This window comes from Protopterus annectens, chromosome 1.part1, assembly GCF_019279795.1.
Source record: "Protopterus annectens isolate FY-2018-M chromosome 1.part1, PAN1.0, whole genome shotgun sequence".
In the NCBI taxonomy this organism is placed as follows: domain Eukaryota; kingdom Metazoa; phylum Chordata; order Ceratodontiformes; family Protopteridae; genus Protopterus; species Protopterus annectens.
In genome coordinates, this window is record NC_056726.1 from 309751591 (window position 1) to 309772818 (window position 21228).

Genomic DNA, 21228 nt, shown 5'->3' on the forward strand with positions numbered 1-21228 from the left:
TCAGGGCCTTAAACTGTCAATTTCATATGATTAAGTACCAACAAGTTATGGGATTGCTGAAACAGAAAATGATGATGATTTCAGAATGTGCAGAAAATAAAGAATTGCAGGAATTATTGCATGCAAGTTGGAAAGCATACTTTGCAATGTGGTTTTGATTCCTTAGAGGCTTCCTGCAGGGCCGCAGTTACTGGATCTGTGATTAGGAGGCATGCCTGGTTAAAGGAACAAAATTTGCCTGATCATGTAAAAGCTAAATTGCTAGATGCACCTTTACAGCATGATTCTCTGTTTGGTATTAAGGCAGAAGAGGTTCTGAAGAAAATGGAAGACAAAGCTAAGTCTATGCAAACTGTTAAAGACTTCTTACAAGTGCAGCCACCAAGACTCAGTAGACACTGGCCTACAAAAAATTGGTCCTTTCCTGTGTCAGACCGAGCTCAAAGGAGCAAATCCAGACGCCCTAAGGGTTCCAGATACCAGGCGCAAGATTCATACAGGTCATAGCAATGGGGCGCTTCCACCTCCAAATCTGGAAGAGATAAAGCGCAAACCCTACAGAAAGCAATCCCAATGACTTCCCTCTGCTTACACCAAGCACTTGTCTTTTGGCAGCACCCAGAGGGGGGAAAATTAGCACTTTTTGCTCAAAATTGGCAGATGTTCTTCATCTCACATTGCTGCAGTCCTTACTTATGGGTAGTCCCCTGTCCTCGGTCGGCCCGAATACCAAAGTATTAGGCTGACGTCGGTCATGGGCGCACAGCCCTGACATCAGAGCGTCAGGGTATAACAGCGCATGACCGACGTCATATCCTCAGTCTTTTTTGCCGCATGGTCCGATGCAGAAGCAGCGTTGCAAGTGCCGCTTTCTGAAATTTTTCGTTTTGGAGTTTCAGACCGATACCAAGTTGGGCTAAGTACCCGTTGGGGAACATTTTTGTTTTTCTTGCCTCAGTTATTTACCGGATGTCAGAAAAAGTGAATAATTGCATTTCTTGTGGGAAGCAGATACCGCATAGGGATTACCACTCGCTTTGTATTCCTTGCTTGGGACCGGAGCACGACGTAGTTGGGTGCCGGTTTTGTGCTAGGTTTAATAAGCGCACTATTAAGAGAAGGCTAGATTGCGCTAGGTTAGTCTTGCAAGCGGTGTAATTATAATATGCCGCCGGATCCTCCGCCCGCTTCCGAAGAAGCGTAAAGACAAATCTGTAAAGCCTAGGCAGGATGATTCGTCCGTTCGGACGCCGGTCCTTAGAGGCTACAGTGGAACAGGTGGATCCGGCTGAAGTTTCTGTTGAGTCTCAGGGGGAAACCTTGATTTTACAGGATGTGGCCTCACAGGAGTCAGGTCAGGCTGAGGGGCCTCTCAGGTTTCTATTCTCCTTCTATGCCTAAGGGGGTTAGGCCTTCTGCTACTGTTTCTAGGGCTCCTTCTAAGGGCAGGTCTGTTTTGCCTTCTTCTGGTCTTAGTTCTGGTTCTTCAGGGTCTGTGCCTAAGAGGCATATGCTTAAAATGGCAGAAGATTTGATTACTTTAATTAGAGGTTCCATGCCCCCTCCTGAGAAGAGGCCCAGGGTAGAGCCAGAGTTGGAAAGTTTGGAGCAGGCCTCAGATGATTCTGAGTCTTCTACTGAAGACATTCAAGATTTTCCTCCTTATTCGGATTCCGATGCAGAGGATTCCACTCCTTCTGCTTCCCCTCCAGAGGATTTTTCATTTTCAGAAACCTTACACTCTGAGGGAACATTTTAAGTGGGAAGGACAGGATTACTCAGATTCCAGAAAGAGGCTTAGGGAGTTCTTGTTTTTACCACAGCATAGACCCTTGGCTATACCTCCTGTTTTGGATGTGGTTCAGGATGTTTTTTCGGAGGCCTCATTTAATCCAGATTCTTTGCCTCTTGCACCAGTTAAACCGGACAGGTATTATAGGGTACCTGAGGCTCATGAATATCTCTATAAGAGTCCTAGGGCGGACCCAGAAACTATTAGTCAGGGGCCTAAGGGTGTTAGGGCTGCTGTTGTAAAGAATCCGGTTCCTCTAGATAAGGAAGCTAGAGCTTTGGACAGATGGGGTAAGAAGGTGTATACCTCTTCTACTTTAGCAATGAGGGCTTTAAATTGCCAGTTTCATATGTTGAAATATCAGAATTTCCTCCTTTCTCAGCTAAAATCTAAAGTGGATGCTTTGGCAGAGGGCATAGAGTGTAAAGAATTGCAAGATTTGGTGCATGTTTCTGAACAGGTGGGAAACATTCTTTGCAGTGTGGCTTTGATGCTTTACAGGCTTCTTCTAGAGTGGCTGCCACTGGTTCAGTTCTTCTAGGCACGCCTGGCTTAAGGATCAGAATTTATCTGAACATGTTAAATCTAGAATTCTGGATGCCCTTTACAGTCTGAAGTTTTGTTTGGTCCCCTGTGGAGTCTGTTTTGAAGAAAATGGAGGACAAGGCTAAGTCTATGCAGACTGTTAAAGATTTTTGCAGGTGCAACCTCCTAAGTTTAGTAGAAATTGGCCTGCTAAGGGGTGGACGTACCCTTCTTCTGATTCTCAGTCTAGGGATAGATCTAGGCGTGGTAGGGGCAGAGCTCAGAGTACCTTCAGGCCAAGAACATGGAGTTCGCCTGCTCAATCTGCTGGTGAGGGTAGGGGCCAGTCCTTTCGTAAACAGGCCCAATGACCTACATTTTCAGCTGCCAGATTCTTCTTGCCTGGCAGCTCCTTTGGGAGGAAAACTAGCTCTCTTCAAGCAAAACTGGCTTTTAGTCACCCAAGACAAATGGGTGTTGGACATTATAAACAAAGGTTACAAGTTTTATTTCCATACTTTGCCTCCTTTCACAGGTATGCCAGACATTCCTCCTCGGCAAAGGATAGAGGCTCACAGATTTCATTACTACTTCACATGGGAGCTATACAGCCAGTACCTCTTTCAGAAGTGGGTCTAGGATTTTATTCCCGCCTGTTTCTAGTACCAAAGAAAGGGAACACGTGGAGACCGATTTTGGATTTATCTCTCCTCAACACTTATTTGGATATTCCAAAGTTCAAAATGTTGACATTACAACAGCTTTTACCTCTGTTGGGAAAAGATCACTGGATGGTAACTCTGGATCTAAAAGAGGCTTATCTTCATATTCCTATCAGGCCCAGTTGCAGGAAGTACCTGCGTTTTCGAGCTGGAAATTTACATTATCAGTTCTCTGCATTGCCCTTTGGCTTATCTACTGCGCCCAGAGTGTTCACAAAGGTTCTGGCTCCAGTGATAGCCTTTTTCAGGATGGAAGGAATACAGATTTATCCTTATTTGGACGATTGCCTGATTATTGCACAAGACAAGGACAAGCTTCTTCAGCATCTACAGTATGTGATGGTAGTGTTAAGATGCCTAGGGTATTCTGTGAACGAAACAAAGTCCAGTCTAGTACCCTCTCAGGACATGTGCTTTCTGGGTGTGAGACTGAATACAGCTTCCCAGATGGCCTTTTGACCCCGGACAAACAGAAAAGCCTTTCACTTTATTTCCATCAAATGTCTCTACAGTCCAGGCTGACTGCAAGGACAGTCCTTCAAGCCTTGGGGTTCATGGCATCTTGTATTCTGGTGCTTCCCAATGCCAAATTGCATATGAGGAAGCTTCAATGGTATCTCAAAATGTATGGACACAACACTGCCAAGATCTAGACACTGTCATTCAGATAATACCTTGCATTCAGAAGGAATTTTTGTGGTGGGCTCAGGAATGTCACCTAAACAAGGGACTCTCTGTGACCCGACCAGAGGCGAGTCAGATTCTAACGACAGATGCCTTGGACAAGGCTTGGGGAGCACACCTCAATGGAAAATGGGTGCAAGACACGTGGCCTGCCAGACTTCAACATTTGCATATCAACTTGAAGGAGATGTTAGCAGTCCAATATGCATTGATGGCTTTCAAGGATTTACTTCACCCAGGGCAGGTGTTGATTCTAACAGACAACACAACTGTCATGTGGTACATCAACAAGCAAGGGGGAACTCATCTGTACCCTCTTTGCAGACAAGCGATGATTTTGTGGGAGACAGCTCTCAGTTACAACCTCAATCTTCAGGCAAGGTTTCTACCAGGAGCACAGAACTCCTTAGCAGACGTATTGAGCAGACAACTAGTGGATCCTCACGAGTGGAAATTGGATCCTCATGTATTTCAAAAGTTGACAGTGTCATGGGGAACTCCAGACATAGATCTGTTCGCTTCTCCACTAAATTACCAGTTGCCAAAGTTTTGCACAAAAAGGTTTCATCCCACAGCTTGGAAGGTGGACGCTCTGTCATTCAGTTGGAGCAATCTTCATGTATATGCCTTTCCACCTCTACCTCTGCCCAAGGTTCTCTTGAAGGCCAGACAAGACAAGCCATCCATGATTCTGATAGCACCGGATTGGCCTCGACAACACTGGTACCCACTACTGAGGAGTTTGGTACGAGAGCCTCCATGGCCTCTGCCTTTGATTCCGCACCTTTTGTCTCAGGAGGGCAATCACTTTCTCAATGTCAGAATTCAGTCTCTGCATCTAACAGCCTGGCATATTCTGTTTTAGACTCTGGAGGTTCTCAGCTTCCACAACAAGTTTTGAATGTTATTTTGGAGGCCAGGAGGCCTAGTACAAGGAAAGTTTATGCTGATAAATGGAGGAGATTTTTATTTGGAGCAAAGGGAAGGACTTTGATGTTTCCAAGCCTAATTTGAGTGCTTCTTTACAATATCTTACTGAGTTATTGGACAAAGGTTTGTCCTTCTCCTCCATAAAGGTTCATGCTGCAGCCATTTGCTAATTATGACTGTGACCCTCCTTTATTCTCTCATCCTTTGTTTAAGCAGTTTCTCAGAGGGCAAAGAACATAAGACCCCGAGCTCCTACTCCTGCTTGGGATCTCAATTTTGTGTTGGAAAAGCTTACTCTACAACCTTTTGAGCCTGCAGCTACTGCCGAGTTAAAGTATTTGTCATGGAAGACTGCTTTTTTGTTGGCCATTACTTCAGAAGGGTTTCTGAATTACAGGCCCTTATGGCAGTGGAGCCTTTCTTGATTTTCATAAGGATAGGGTATCTTTGCGTACTAATCCTTCCTTTATGCCTAAAGTGGTTTCTAGTGTGGCCTTAAACCAAACTATTCATTTGCCTACTTTTTATGCAAATCCCCAAAATAAAGGGGAGAAGATTTTGCATACTTTGGATATTCACAGGCAGTTGTGTTATTATTTGAGCAGAACCAGGGAGTTCAGACAGTCTCAGCAGTTGTTTGTTTCTTTTGCTTTGGGTTCACAGGGTAAACCTGTTTCAAAACAAACTATTTCTAAATGGATTGGGTTTTGTATTTCTTTTGTTATTCCCATCATGGTAAGGAGATTCCGCTGGAATCAGACCTCATTCCACTAGAGCTACTGCAACTTCTACTGCCTTTCTAAGGGGGGTAGCTACAAAGGATATTTTGGAAGCAGCCACTTGGAGTTCAGTACATACTTTTTCTAAACATTACCACCTTCCTCTTTATTCTAAGTCTAGGGCTGGATTTGCCACTGCAATATTACAGGGCATTTTAGCAGCTCCTAATGCTTTATGATTTTGCCAACCTCCCTTTCCCGTTGCTTTGGGATTCTACCCATAAGTAAGGACTGCAGCAATGTGAGATGAAGAACATAGTACAGTTTTGTACCTACCATAAATGTAGATGTTCGAAGATCCACATTGCTGCAGTCCAATTCCTCCCTCCTTCCCTCTGTAGCTTAGCATGGTTATATGGTTTGGGTGATGGCTGTAGTTGGGCATATCTTTTGGGAAGGTACTCTGTTTTTTGGCTGTGGCCTTTCTTTTAGGGCCTTTTGACATCTGGGGCAAGAAAAGACTGAGGATATGACGTCGGTCATGCACTGTTATACCCTGACGCTCTGATGTCAGGGCTGTGCGCCCATGACCGACGTCAGCCTAATACTTTGGTATTCGGGCTGACCGAGGACAGCGGACTACCCATAAGTAAGGACTGCAGCAATGTGGATCTTCGAACATCTACATTTATGGTAGGTACAAAACTGTACTTTAATAACCCAGGACAAGTGGGCACTAAACATCATATTACAGGGATAAAGATTCCATTTCCGCACTCTGCCAATGGCAAATGGTTGGCCAGATATGCCAAAAAATCAATGGGCAGAGGCACAGAAACAGGTTACGTCCCTCATTGATATGGGGGCTATTCAGACAGTACCAGAAAAGGAAAAAGGACAAGGTTTTTACTCGGGACTGTTCTTGGTACCCAGAAAGGACAAGGACTGGCGGCCAATACTGGATTTATCGATTTTGAACACATATCTGGACATTCCAAAATTCAAAATGCTGACTTTGCAGCAGCTTCTGTCCATGCTGGGCAAGAATGCTTGTCTGGTGACTTTAGACCTAAGAGGCATACCTGCATATCCCAATAAGACAATCGTGCAGAAGATGCCTCGGATTCAAGGCTGGCTTAATGCATTACCAATTCTCTGCACTGCCCTTTGTAAAGACCCTGGGCACAGTAGATAAGCCAAAGTGCCTGACACCAGTAATTGCATTTTGCAGGCAAAGAAGTATAGAAAATATATCCTTACTTGGACGGCTGTCTCATTCAAGTAGAGAACAAGGACACTCTCCTTCGACACCTGGCATTTGTAAGGAGGCTTCTAACATGCCTTGGGTACACAATAAACGAAAAGAAATCACAACTGGTACCCTCTCAAAAGATAACATTCCTGGGTGCAAGCTTGGATACAATTGCCCAGATGGCTTACCTTATGCCATACAAGCAAAGGCAACTGACTACTTACTTCAAACTGATGGCAACAAAAACCCAGTCTTCTGCAAGACAAATTCTGCAGGCTCTGGGCTTCATGGCATCCTGCATCCTATGCAAATTCCATATGCAAGACTGTATATGAGGAAACTTCAATGGTACCTAAAAAGTTTATGGAGTCAGCTTTCACACAGTCCGGTAACAATGATCCCTCTCATTCCCTGCCTGCAACAGGAGTTTCTATGGTGGGCAAAGGCATGTCACCAAAACAAGGGACTGCCCTTCACCCTACCCCTGCCAGCGAAACCTTAACAACAGACTCATCAGATTATGCCTGTGGGGCCCACATGGCAGGAAGATGCATTCAGGGCTTATGGACGCCAAAACAAATGCATCTGCATATCAACCAGAAATAGATGCTACCTGTTCAAAATGCCCTAACAGCCTTCAAGGACTTACTTCATCCAGGACAACTACTGATAAAGATGAACAACACCACAGTCATGTGGTATATAAACAAGCAAGGGGGCACACACTCATACCCCCTTTGCAGATTAGCCATGGCACTGTAGGACACAGCTTTGACCTACCAAATACATCTTCAAGCTCAATTCCTGCCAGGAAAATAAAACACTGTGGCAGACAATTTAAGCAGAAACCTTATGGATCCTCACGAGTGGAAACTAAATCCACACGTCTTCAGCATGATAACAGAGAAATGGGGGAGCCCCAGACATAGATCTATTTTCTTCTCCTCAAAATTATCAATTGAAAAGATTCTGCACAAGGACTTATCACAGACAAGCATGGAAAGTGGGACGCCCTATCCTTCAGTTGGAAAAACCTATTTGTTTATGCCTTTCCTCCTCTGCCTCTTCTACCCAAGGTCCTCCTAAAAGTCAGACAAGAGAAGGCAAAGATGATATTAATTGCCCCGGACTGGCCCCGCCAATACTGGTACCCAATCCTAAGGAACTTGTCTCAATACCCAGCTTGGACCTTGCCTCAGGGTCCCTGTGAAATAGTCTTTGGATCCGCAATAGGATTTTTAAAAAAGAATTTGTGAGAATTGGGAACCCTGTAATATCGGTCAGGTTTTCTGGGAGCAGGAGGCAAAGAATCAGGGGCCAAACTAGATTCCGAAAAGGCATCATCAACTATGTCTAGTACAGGAAGTATAGCTAAAGGCCTATGTTGAGGCAGGAGTAAGAAGTCCCTAAGCCTCTTTTTTGAATCCGATAAATCCTGGCTTTCCCAGTGAAAATGCTCCCTTAGGGTGTGCAAGTTTTCGCCAAAAGAGAAATCCTCTGGAGGAGAAGCAGAGGAAATAGAGTCCTCTGCATCAGAATCCTCATAAGTAGATAAGGGTAAATCCAGATTATCAGAAAAATCAGAATCCTGATCAGAAGATTCATAAACAAATTCAGTCCTAGGTCTTTTAGAAGAGGAAGGTTGGCTTCCCCTGATTAAAGTTATAAGGTCTTCAGCCATTCTTATTATTTGTTTTTTAGGCATAGAGACCTGAGCATATGCGGCCTGGGCATTGGTTTTCTAGGCAAGGTTTGAGGTATAGGCCTTAAAGAAGAAGGAAGCTTCGGTTTAATATGAAAGTCCGTAGACCTGAATACACCCTCAAAAGCCGGTGCCTGCACAGCGGCTCTGGACCCATCTAAGGTAGAGACATCCGCAGGTTCCACATTTGAAATATCTCGCGGCATACCGGACTCTGAATGGGTCTCAGTAGAGGCCTGCCAATCAGAAGTAGCAGTCATCAGGGGCTGTGAAAGCGCCTCAGAGTACCGGCGAACTGGCAACTGGCTTAGGAGAAGCGTCGTTGGCAGCTTTGGACCTAGGCGGCCTGTCTGTCTTTATCTTTGCGTTTTTTCAGAATTCCAGTAGTTGGACAGCTTACCAACGACATTTCTGGTTAATTGAACCGAGAACCAAAATATTTAAAGCGAAAATATACCAATGATGGATAGTGCGCTGGTTAAATAAGGCACAAAACCGACAGCAAGGTACGTCATGGCCAGGGCCTAGGCAAGGAATACAGTACAAATGAAAATCTTTGTGAGGTATTTGCTTTCCACAAGTAATGCAATTATTAACATTTACTGATATCGGTGAGGAGCAAGAAAAAGTTTTCCCAGCGGGGTACTTAGCTTTAGTTGAAGACTTCGGTTCTGAAACTCAAACGAAAATTTCAGGAGTTGGCCAACCGGCGCTTGCAAACTGCTTCTGCTTCAGGCACCACATGGCAAGAAAGACAAAGGTAATGACGTTGGCTGCATGTTTTATACCCCTGATGACCAGACGTCATGGAAGAAGGGACAGCAACCGACGCAGGACCCAAGACTTTGTTATTCAGGCCAGCTGAGGGCTACTGCAAGCAGATAACCCAAATGTGATGACTGCAACAGTGAATACACTCGAACATCTACATTTATGGTACGTGTACACAACTGTACTTTTGCAGTAGTGTGATAAATATGGTTTTACCTTGCTGCTTATATCACCGCTATCAAACAAACAAAAATATATATATTAAGCATGAGACTCCAGTGCTAAGAACTTATTTGAAATTTTCAGCAGCTGTTCCTCTGATGTACTTTAGCACCTCCACAAATGTAAATCCCCAAGTTACTGTCACAATTCAGGGTTAAGAGTAATTATCCCACCAAAATTTTTCTGAGCACTAGTAAGTCTTCCATTCATCCTTCTTGACTCTCATTTGCCACTGTTAGTTTTTCCTCTTGTCTGAACACCACTTTGCCACACTTTACTAACCATACTTAAGCCAAGTACTCAAAGAAGACAAGAGTGAAGGAGAAAACCTCAGACTTTCAAGTTTTATGCTGATCACAGATGACCTCCATGTCTACTACAGCAGCAAACTCTTGCCAATGTGTTCCCTGAAAAGAGAGTCAGTAGGCTGACTACTGCATCTGTTTTCATTGGAAAACAGAATTTGATGTTTTAGCATCCATGTTCTACGGTATTAAAGCATTTTCAGCAAAATAACTAATGATTCAAGTGCAGTCTGTCTATTTAGAGGTGGCTGAAGCATATCCCTCAAACTCTTAGCACAAGAAATATGGACAAAGCCAAATATAATGGGGGGAGTCAAAGGCCCGAAAGTTAGGGACAGATTTTAAGTATTGCTTTTGCAAACTTAAAAAGTTGATCGAACAACAGACTCTTAGTATGCATTTTTTGAAGAATACAAGATCTAAAACTCAAATGTCTATTATTATTTAGTGACTTCATTCTTCAGTGATTTTTCAGAAAACCACAAAGTTCATGAGGACAGATCAAAAATATGAGGAAAAACTCTGGACAGTTGAGATGTTTGGTCTGAGGCAAAAGAGTTGTGAATGATTTTTCATAGGTAGGCTATCGGCCCTAGGGCCTATACAAGCCTAGCCATAATAATTCCTTGGCTATTTCTTCCCACGGTATTTACTTCCCTGGACCCCTGTCTAGCAGGGCAAATGACGTGATACCTGGGGTGAATTTCCTATCTCCCATCTAATCATCAAGGTTCCTTTTGAAGAGGGCCAAAGAGGCGCTCTGCTTTACATGTATGGGCAGTCTATTCCAGAGTCTGGGGAGTCTCTGGGTCAGGAACCTATCCCTCCAGCATGTTTTGTTCATTGTGATGACAAGGTTTAGATCCCTGGAGCATGCATCTCTGAGGGATTGGGATTTCTTTGTGCAGCATGTCCAACAGATTTGGGTTTGACATGGCCTTGTATGTTATGCACAGATCACCTCTGAGTAGACGATATGCGACAGAGTATAGGTGGAGTTTTTTTTGACAGTCAGCATAGGGCATCTGCTTTAGGCCTGTGATTCTTTTAGTGATGTATTTCTGCGGCCTTTCCAGTTGTTGCAGATATCTTGAGAGGTACATACCAAACTGGGCGTTGTATTCTACAATGGGTCTAATGAGGGATGAGTACAGTGGGACAATGACCTCCTTTTTTCTGGATGAAAAGCCCTTAGTGATGAGGTGTGCCACACAGAAGGCTTTCCTGACTGTTCTGGCGATGTGGTTATCGAAGGTGAGACCACTGTCCACCTGTGTCCCTAAGTCTCATCACACTTCTGGTGTTTAGTGCACTGCCATCTATGTGGTAATTCATGGGTACATGTTTTTTCCAAAGGGGATAACTATACATTTCTTGCCATTGAGCTTGAGACCATGGCTCTGGCACCAAGTATCTGTTTCTGTAAGGCCCTTTTGTAGAATATCCACATCATTTGGGGATTCAGTAATGGCTCCCAGTTTGGAGTCATCTGTGAACTTCGTTAGCCAGAGTCCCTTAGTTGTTGGCCTGCACTTCATAGAAGTAGATGCCAAACAAGAGTGGTCTCAGGACTGAACCCTGAGTTACTCCACTTATCACTTGTCTGGAGCTGGATTTGGAGTCGGCTACTTTTACAGTGTGGGTTCTGTCAGTAAGCCAGTTGGCAACCCATCAAGTGATGTAGGGATTTATGCCCAGCTTAGTAAGTTTATCTATGGTTCCATAGTGGGGGATGGTGTTGAAGGCCTTGGCGAGGTCCAGACAGGCTGTGTGGACCACCTTACCTTGTCCACAGCTCTGGAATCGATCAGGTTCAGGAGACAAGATCAGCCCTTCATGAACCCAAACTGCATGGGGTTCAGTGTTTGAAGTTTGCCAATGTCTTTGTTTATAACTTCCATGATATGTTCCATGGCCTTGCAGATCAGGCTCGTCAGACTGATGGGGCAGTAGTTCCTGGGATCCAAGGTAGATCCCCCCCCCCCCTTGTGGAGTAGGATGACTGTAGCTTTGCGCCACTCAGTGGGCATGGAGCCTGAGGTGAGGCTATGATTAAACATGACACTTAAGTGAGATGCCAGTTCATTTTGTAGTTCATGTAGTACACAGCCTGGGATGTCGTCTGGTCCCATGGATGCTGTATTCTTAGCTTTGGAAGGTGTGTTTTTTACCTGTGTGGCTGTTATTACCGGAATTATGCAATCATTTGGTATTGAGATGGGCCCTTTAGGGGGTGAAGTTTGCACTGAATCGATCTGCCAGGATATTGGCAATATCCTCTGGATCAGTATATTTAATACCATTCTGTTGTAGCTCAGAACATTTCTGAACATTGCCATTTAGATTCTTGACATAGCTTTAGAATGCCTTGTGGTTGTCTTTGGAATCTTTGGCAATTTTATTTTTGTAACTAGCTTTGGAGGATTTTATGAGGGATCTCTGCTTCTTACTGAGGCTGGTAAGGGAGTTTTTTCATCCTGGGATTTTCCTCTTTTCTGCAACAGTTTCTTCCTTTTGTTGTAAAGTTTTTTTATGGCAAGGGACCACCAGATTGGCTTCCTTTTTTTGGAGGAGAGCTTCTTTGTTCTATTGGGGATGGCATGATTCATGCACAAGTGCATGTGCTTGTACAGTGCCTTAGTGTAGGATTCAGCAGTTCAACTTTCAGTTCCCGTCTGCATGGGTGTCATGAAGTTTGTCACTTCTGACTTGAGTAGCATGAAGTTGGCTTTGGAGAAGTTTTTTACGGAGGTTTCCTTACTTGGGGGGGTGTGGGTGGGATGTGGATGTCAAGGGTGATAAGCTTATGGTCTGACCTGACCAACGAGGGGGTTGACCTATAGGTGTGGAGCATCATAGGTTCATACTAGGCTATCTGCCCAAGGGCATTTATAAGCCTAGCCCAGAGTTTTGTGGCTTTCGCCACCCCTTTAGTTTGGAGGATACTATGCCCATTATTTTGCTGTGCCTCTGTCAAGCAGTGACACTGAGATAATCCCTGGGGTATATCTGCGATCTCCCATCCATTGGTCAAGATTTCTCTTGAACAAAGCCAGCGAGGTGCTCTGCCTCACATGTACCGGGATTTTGTTCCACAGCATAGGGAGTCTCTGGGTGATGAATCTGTCCCTCCAGCACGTCCTATTAATAACCGTGTCAAGGATTAGGACATCCGCCCTTGTAGATCTGAGGGAGCTAGATTTTTGAGGTGAAGCATGTTCATCAATTCTGGGTTGGACATGGCCTTGTATGTCAGGCACAGGTCACCTCTGAGCAGGCGGTGAGCGACTGAATAGAGCTGAAGTTCCTTCAGTCGGGCAGCATAGGACATATTTTTGAGACCCTTTATCCTTTTGGTGAGGAACTTTTGGGGCCTTTCCAGTTGCTGCAGGTGTCATGTCAGATACATTCGAATGGGGCATTGTACTCAATCATTGGTCTGATGAGTGATGAGTACAGGGGGACGATGACTTCCCTTGATCTAGATGTGAATCCCTTCATGATCAGGTGGGCAATGTAGAAGGTCTTCCTAACTACTTTGGCAACGTGAGTGTCAAATGAAAGGTTACTGTCAACCTGGGTACCCAGATCCCTGATAACCTCTTCTGTGCTTAGTGGGTTGCCGCCTATATGGTAGCTAGGGGTAACCTTGTTTTTCCCGAAGGGTATGACTATGCATTTTTTGGCGGCACCAGTTTTCCGTTTCTATAAGATCCTTCTGAAGGATATCTGTGTCAGATGTGTTCTCAACTATGGCGCCCAGTTTGCAGTCATCTGCAAATTTTGTCAGCCATAATCCTCCTGTGTTTGCTTGTACTTCTGAAAAGTAGATGCCGAACAGGAGAGGGCCCAGGACTGAGCCCTGTGGGACACCACTTGTGACAGGCTTTGAGTCTGACATGGCGCCAGCAACTCTGACCCTGTGGGTTCTGTCACTTAGCCAATTTGCAACCCATCTTGTGACGTATGGGTTTACATTTAAGCTGAGTTTTTCAATGATACCTGAGTGGGGTATTGTGTTGAAAGCCTTTGCCAGGTCGAGGTAGGCTGTGTGGACTGCCTTTCCCTCATCAATGGCCTTGGTGACTGTTTCAAAAAAGTCAACCAGGTTTAAAAGGCATGATCTGCCCTTGACAAAGCCAAACTGGGTCAGATCCAAAGTCTGCAAGTCTCCTATGTCTTTATTTATGAGTTCCATTATGATCCTCTCCATGGCTTTGCAGATCAAGCTTGTCAAGCTGATGGGACAGTAATTTCCCGGGTCGGTGGAGGCACCGCCTTTGTGAAGTGGGACCACAGTTGCCGTACGCCACTCCTTAGGCACGTATCCTGAGGTGAGGCTAAGATTAAACAGCTGCCCTAACTGTTGGTTTAATTCCTCATTGAGTTCGTGGAGCACACATCCGGGGACACCATCAGGTCCCATGGATGCTGTGTTTTCTGCCTTGGAGAGAGCAGTTCTCACCTGAGCGTTAGAGATGTTTGGGGGGCTATAATTCTCTGGTATAGATATCTCACCTTTTGGGGAGGGTTTGCACTGAACCTGTCAGCCAGTATGTTGGCAATGTCTGTAGGTTCAGTGATTTTTACATATTTTGAACTAATTCTGAGCATATCTGGGAGTTTCCTCCCAGGTTTCTAACATAGCTAAAGAAGGCCTTATGATTGTCCTTCGAGTCCTTAGCGACTTTTCTTTCAAAATTTGCCTTGGATGATTTTATGAGAGATCTTAGTTTTTTACTTATAATGATCAAGGGTGTTTTCCCTTTTAAGGATTTTGCTCTATCTTGTAGTAACTGCCTCCTTTTGTTGTAGAGCTTGTTTATGTCTGGGGTCCACCAAACTGGACACTTACCTTTGGTACAAAGTGTCTTTGTTTTGTTTGGGATTGCCTCATCCATGCAGTCCTGCAGGTGCTGGTAGAAGGCATTTGTAAGTGATTCAGCGACTTGAGTAATGGTTTCCGCAGTCTCGGGGACCTTAAAAGAGACCACACTAGCCTTTAGAAGTGTAAAGTTGGCTTTTGAGAAGTTCTTCACTGTGGTCTTTTTTATCTCAGGTGGGGGTGGGATGTGGACTTCCAGTGAGATTAGTTTATGGTCTGATCTCACCAGTGAAGGGTATACCTCTGGTGTTGAACATTGTGACCCCATGTTCGTGATGATGAGATCTAGTATGTTATCTCCTCTTGTGGGGATGGTGACTAGTTGTTCCATGGCATTTGAGTTTATGAACTCTAAAAACCTTTGGGCTAGAGTGTTGGGGCTTGAGTAGTGATCCCAGTCTATATTCGGGTAGTTGAAATCACCTAGTATGATGGTGTTTGGAGATACATTTATCCCCTCCAGTGTTTTCAGGAATGCTATGTGAGGTTCCTGAGATTGAGAGGGTGGCCTGTAACATGCTACAAATTGCAGAGCGGTCTTGGCTATGGTTAATTGCACCTGGATGGTCTCCGATGCATCGTGCGTTGCCACCAACCTTGAGGTGTGGGTGTTCTTTATGAATATAGACACCCCCCCCTCCTGTCTTGGTGTTGTCAGGATTTTGGGGCCAGAACGCATGATATGAGGTAAAGCCTGATAATGCCAGGGTGCTCTCGGGAGCCTTGAACCAGGTTTCAGTCACAGCACAGACATCTATGTTCTCCATACTGAGAAGGGCCTCGAGTGCGTGCATCTTGAGGTTGAGACTTCTGGCCTTGAGCAGCATTACCCTTAGTTTCTTTCCTTTTTTGTGTTCTAGGGTGGTAGGTTTCCCATGTTGGTAATGACCAGGTCTAGGATATTGGAGCTCCTGGAGGGACTAAGGATTAGTTGATCCAGGGCATTGGAATTTATGAATTCCAAGAACCGTTGGGCAAAGGTGTTGGTACATGAGTAGTTTTCCCAGTTAATGGCAGGGTAGTTAAAATCACCCAGTATTCGGGTGTTTGGTTGTATCTTAATATTTTCAGTATGTTTAGAAAGGTGTAGTGAGAATCGTGGGTCATGGTGGGGGATCTGTAGCAAGCTACAATTTGGATTGCAGTCTTACCTTACCTTTCTCCAGGTGCAACTAACACCAGGTGACACTTTTGTTATGATTGATGTTGGTTTGCTTTTCAACTTCAGAGGTCCTTGTTGCTTGGGCAGGTTAATGTTAATCCACATATGTGGATTTAGTGTTGCTATGTGTTGGGTGTTGGTGGTGTGAGTTTAGAAGGGCTATGTGCTGTTTGAGGTGTAGTGCGGGTGTTAACCTTCTCCTCTTGACTGTCTAGCACAATCTTGGGTGGAGAGAGCTTTGCATCCAGTTTGGCTATGTAAGTGCATCTCTCGCAGGTTGTAGTGTTGGGTGGTAGGAGGAGAAGGGTTGTCTGTGTTCATGAGGCAATTGCTGCATTGCCCCAGTATGCCCAGATTCATCAGGTGGACATGAGAAATCACCAGAAGCTGACTATTGGACATGCCTGGTTTGGTGCTTTTTTATGAAGTACAAGAGCCGTTTTCCCTTACCTTAGCAAGGTACTTTGCAATTATAGGCTGTTTAGTACCAATGATTAATTTCTCCTCATTAACAACGAGAGTTGAGTGCTTGTATTACTTTAAAACTTCCTAGTGCTTTCCAGCAGGTTTTAAAGCAAGTGCTAGTCACAGGGATGCTTAAAGGTAAGATGAAAAAATGGTTTATCCTAAACCCTGCAGTGTGCACTAGAGAAGTTAGATGTGAAAGTAGATAAATTTAAGTTTTGCCTGTCTAAAAAGTAGTTTTAGTGGAGAGCCACTACTTTTAAAACAGCAAGATAGAGTGAAAGGGGGTGGTCATTTTTGTATTTTGGTACTATGTAATACAGTAGGATGGCCAATAAATTTAATAGTTGAAGGGGAGTGATTTCACAAAATTATTATTTTGTGCTAGCTCACACAAGCCAGTAAAAACAGAGAGGAAATGAGATGCATCATCAAATTAACATAAGGGGAGGGCAACTAGAAAGATGGTGATGTTTAAGAACACTACAGTAACCGGGTGAGAGGGTGGGGAAAATAATTTCTGCCTGAGTCACAGACCTTGTGGTCTCTCCAAGTTTTAATATGCAGTTGAAAGGAAAATGCAAGTAAAACACAAGGTAAATAAAACAAATCACAGTATTCAAAACAGAAGGCAATAAAGTAATACAACAAATAAAAAGCAAACTAACCATTCCCTCACAGCAAAGTGTAGCAGAGTCTGGGTGAGCCTTTCTAGTAAAGCAAGTTTTGCTGTTTCATAACTCTTGAGAACCCAGCTGACTTGTAAAGTCTTTGGTATTAGCGTTACTAACTGCCGTGTTTTGGTAGTGTGAGACAAGATAGCTGATTTGTCGTAGCTTATAGTAGCTGATGTTTCAGTACTGAACTCACTTTCTAATGCCTTTTTTTTTCACATTTCAGGCAGCAGATCTTTCATGGAACCAGTACGCTGATAACAAACTTACATTCCATGATCATTATTTAATTAATTGTGTAAAGTCAGAAAAAGATCCAGATATTAAGGAATTCTTCAAGTTGCTTGCTTTGTGTCACACTGTAATGGCCGAGCAAAAGGATGGTAAGTTTTCATATTGTGACAACCATATCTGGCTTAACTTTCTATGCTGACCATCCAATTAGAACTGCATTCACTTTTATAACCGATAAGATTCACTAGGCATAGCTAGCTTTTTGGTGATTATGCACGTGCATTCAAATCTGAGATTTTCCAGCTCATTGTTATTTTATGATCAGGCAGTGTCTTCAACTTCTGCCTGATATTTAGAAAGTGTTTTACAAAATGTGTGACATTGTAACTTTAGCTTCTTTAGTCCTAAGTACTTTACAGAAGTGTAATTTTGAAGTGCAGCAAAACAAAAACACTTGAATATAAATAAAATTATTCAAATACACACTAGAATTCACTGAAGTAACACCACAGCAAATTACATAAATGTAAAATGAATAATTACAAATGCAATTTTTAATGTAAAAGTGGTTTCACAAAAATTCTTAAAGAAAGCCTGTATCAGCTGCAGACAAATGTTATAAACTGGAGTTACCAATGCAAAAAGTTTACTGCAGAAGTTGCAATTAGAATATATAGGCAGACAACCAGAGGACTTAAGTTGTATTTGCTAAGGGATGGTATACCCAGACGTTCTAGCCGTAGATGCATCAGAATTCTAAAGGAGTCTGCAGAAGATCCCAAAGTTAATGAAAAACAGCAGCAGGCTGTAGTAATCAAATGTCTGCAAACACTGAACCAGAGAGACCACAAGCAAAAGTAAAGTTAAATTCACAGCATCATGATGAAAATAAAAATAACCAAAGCCAAGGAATCACAAATAGCCGAGTTGGAAATGCCCATGGCAGCAGAGTACCAGTGTCCTATTCTACTCAAACAGAAGCCGCACGCAGTCAAACGGAATCATTTCCAACTAGTTACAATGACCAAAGTTCCAGAAGGATGTGAAAGCTCTTCACTGGTGCTGCTGACATGACAGTTCTCCAGTTTGTTAAAAACATGGCCACACAAGCAATGGCCTGAATCTATTATAGCAGTTGCAGAAACACGGCACTGGATGTAATATGTAGCAATGAAAAGATGAGAATGTAATGATAGCATGGCTGACTTGATAGTTCTATAACAAGGCACTTCAAAAATATTTAAAGTGAGATCTATGAAAATTCTAAACATTAAAACTCACATAACTATTTCACATGCAGGAGCAATACAAAGTAGAATACTGATAGAGCTTTGGACTACCTGTAGCATGAGAAAGTCCTAGAAGTTAGTTGGTTACATAGCTAAATTGCATAATTTCACAAGTTTATTTCTGCCAAAGCTGGATGAGTCAAACAGCAAAGAAAACTATTTTCTTTAAACTTTTCTCAGACCCAAACACATTCAAATATCCCAAGCTGGATCCAACACTCGGTGTATCCTTGAGCCCCTAAAACTGCTATCCCCCTCACAGTGAGTATTTTTAATATTAAATTATGCGCTTACAAACCCTTTCCAGAGTCTAGGTCCATGGTGTTGACTACATCTTGAATGTCTTCCGTTTCAAATGGAAGCAAGGTGAATTTAAAATGATCACTTTTTTTGTGGAGACATCAAACCTTATGCAGGGGGGTTATTCCTCTTCTGCCAGTATCAACAGTGCACTGGGTAAGACAAAAATGCCTTTTGCATTTAAAGAGGAGGAAAACTACAATGTATTCATATGCCATTCAGCTAGTTTGGGGACTATGGACCATAACTCTCAACCTTCCATCTCCAAAATGAGGAGCAATAGCCCTCATAATGTGGAACAAATGGTCAAAATGTGGAACACATACTAACTGCTTATTAACTTCAGCTAGGAAGGTTATAGGATGGTTAAAACATGCTGGTTTTACTTGTAATAAAGATCTTTTAATGAATTAAGATTATTCATTTCTGTTTACCATGGATATCAGTTAAAAATTCCTAACACTGAATATCTATTTGACAGACCCTTTCAATGTGGAACTTAGAGGAACAGGAACTTTTTTAAGATCCCATGTGAGGTACACTTGAGAGGTATGCTATGGACTATTATGCCTGCCTGACTGGTTGCCTTTTTTATTTATTTATTTTTATTTTATTTCATTTATTGATTTTAGGAGTTTTTCTTTTAAAGCTCTTGCAGTGTTTAAAAAAAATCCCTGGTGGCTAGTGGTAAGCAGCATAGTAAAAAACTCTCTTTGGCTTGCCATTGAACACCACTCTAGCTCAAATCAACTCTGCTTCTCTGCATTGATCTTTGTGTGTGTTCAAGAATGGTGTTAAGATATCCAGGAGTGTGTTGCAGTTAACTGGTCATTGCTTGATCATTTCTGTTTCAGACGAATATTCAGCTATTCTGAACTTTTCCCGTCTCATTGCCATTCAGCCATTTTTTGTGAAGGATCAAACTGTTTCACAACTCCGGTATTCTGTACTTCACTTTTCTCCATTATATATAATGTGTGAGTGTAACGCATAATGAACATTAGCATAGATACTACTCCATTGTATATTAAGCCATTGCATCTCTGAGACACTACAAGATTGTTATGTGAAACTGCCAAAATGTGTTACTGTGTGATCCTGTAAAGCTGTATTATGAACTTGAACTGTGATAATGTGTTATGTGATTTTATTACTATAATTTATCTGATTTTCATTACTTAAAATGCTGACTCTTATGGTGCTATGTGGAGCGTTTCTCCCATGCCTTCGCTGAAAATGGGCAAACTTTCCCAGTCAGGCTTCCCCTGTAAACAAATGTTAAATAGATGAATAAAAATATAACAATATTTTAAATTTTGTATGACCTAGTCTAAATGGTTTTGAGTGAGTAAAGGCAAAGTTTATATCTGCATTTGTGACAGCAGTAGGATAACATTGCAAAGAACCTGAAGGGTCGTCGTCCTCTGCTCTTTAAATTGCATTGGTGTCAGAGCTCCTTGGGAAGTCCTATATTGAATTTATTGTATTTACTTCGTGGGCAGAGGTAATACAGTGCCACCGCTGGCCAACCGTTCTAGATTCAGGTGACATTTTTTGCTTCTCTTAATTATCATTATGTAATAATCTTGTTTTCTACATGCATAGTTTCCTTTGTAAACATTACTTTCCTTCCACATCTTAAAAACATGTTGGTTGATTGGTTTCTCCAATTTGACCATGTATAATGGGGTATAGTTGAAGGATCACTCCACTTAGTGAATTAGATGACTTAACATCATTCTTTGAATTAAGACTTGGGCAAAAATACATTTATATAAAAGAAATTCCATATCAACATGTTTGCAGTTACAAACATTATACATCACATTTCCTGTGTGTAACTGTCATCAGTCTAATATATAAATTTCTCTATTCTTACCTTCTCTTAAACCTCACTCCAAAACATTATTCTGTATCCATTATTCCTGAAATTTCCATTTTTTGTATACAACTTGCTCCTACCCATTTCTAAAGATCCCACTTCTGGTTCCTTTAACTATTAAAATATTCAGCACTTTCAAATACAGTTGGTTTAGACTTTGATTTCCATTTTTTAGTAATTGCTTTTTTGGCAGGCAGTAAACCTTACTATGTCTAGGCAATTCAGATCCTGTGTCCCAGATCAGCAGAATCCATTTCCTTAGTTACACCCATTTGCTCACACAGTATTTCTGACAAGAGTATTTCTGATGACGGAAGCATGTTTTTATCTTAGTATTTGACTTATTTATTGGACATAATTTAGGCTATTTGAATGGCTAGGCTTACTACAGTTTTGGTCTAGGGGCTACCAATGCATTTGGATGGCAGATCTATTTATGACCGAGGTGTGTGAAGGAAAGCTATTGATATTTTTCTACCATTTGCCCAGGATGGTTTGTTGTTGTGGAATTTGTTTTCCTACTTTTACAAATATCCAGCCAAAGGCAAACACTTATACTTTACTTTAAGAGCTTTTGCATTAATACCTGTACTGCTACAGTTTCAGATTTTTGGTCTCCAGTGTAAATTGCAAATGTTTTGTAGACCCAACGTGGGACAAAACTGAATAAATGGCACGTGAAAAGTGGTATCAGGTTATCAGAGATGCAACAT

General features: G+C 42.6%; 1 protein-coding gene across 5 annotated transcripts in view; it reads left to right on the forward strand.

Annotated features, from left to right (window-relative positions):
• Positions 1-21228, forward strand: part of ATP8B1 (ATPase phospholipid transporting 8B1) — a 1573644-nt gene that overhangs the window by 1150805 nt on the left and 401611 nt on the right. For all 5 annotated transcript variants that reach the window (XM_044074782.1, XM_044074792.1, XM_044074774.1 and 2 more), the window contains one exon: positions 17037-17193. In XM_044074782.1, coding sequence (XP_043930717.1) covers positions 17037-17193 — 157 coding nt within the window. The remainder of the gene's footprint in view (positions 1-17036; positions 17194-21228) is intronic.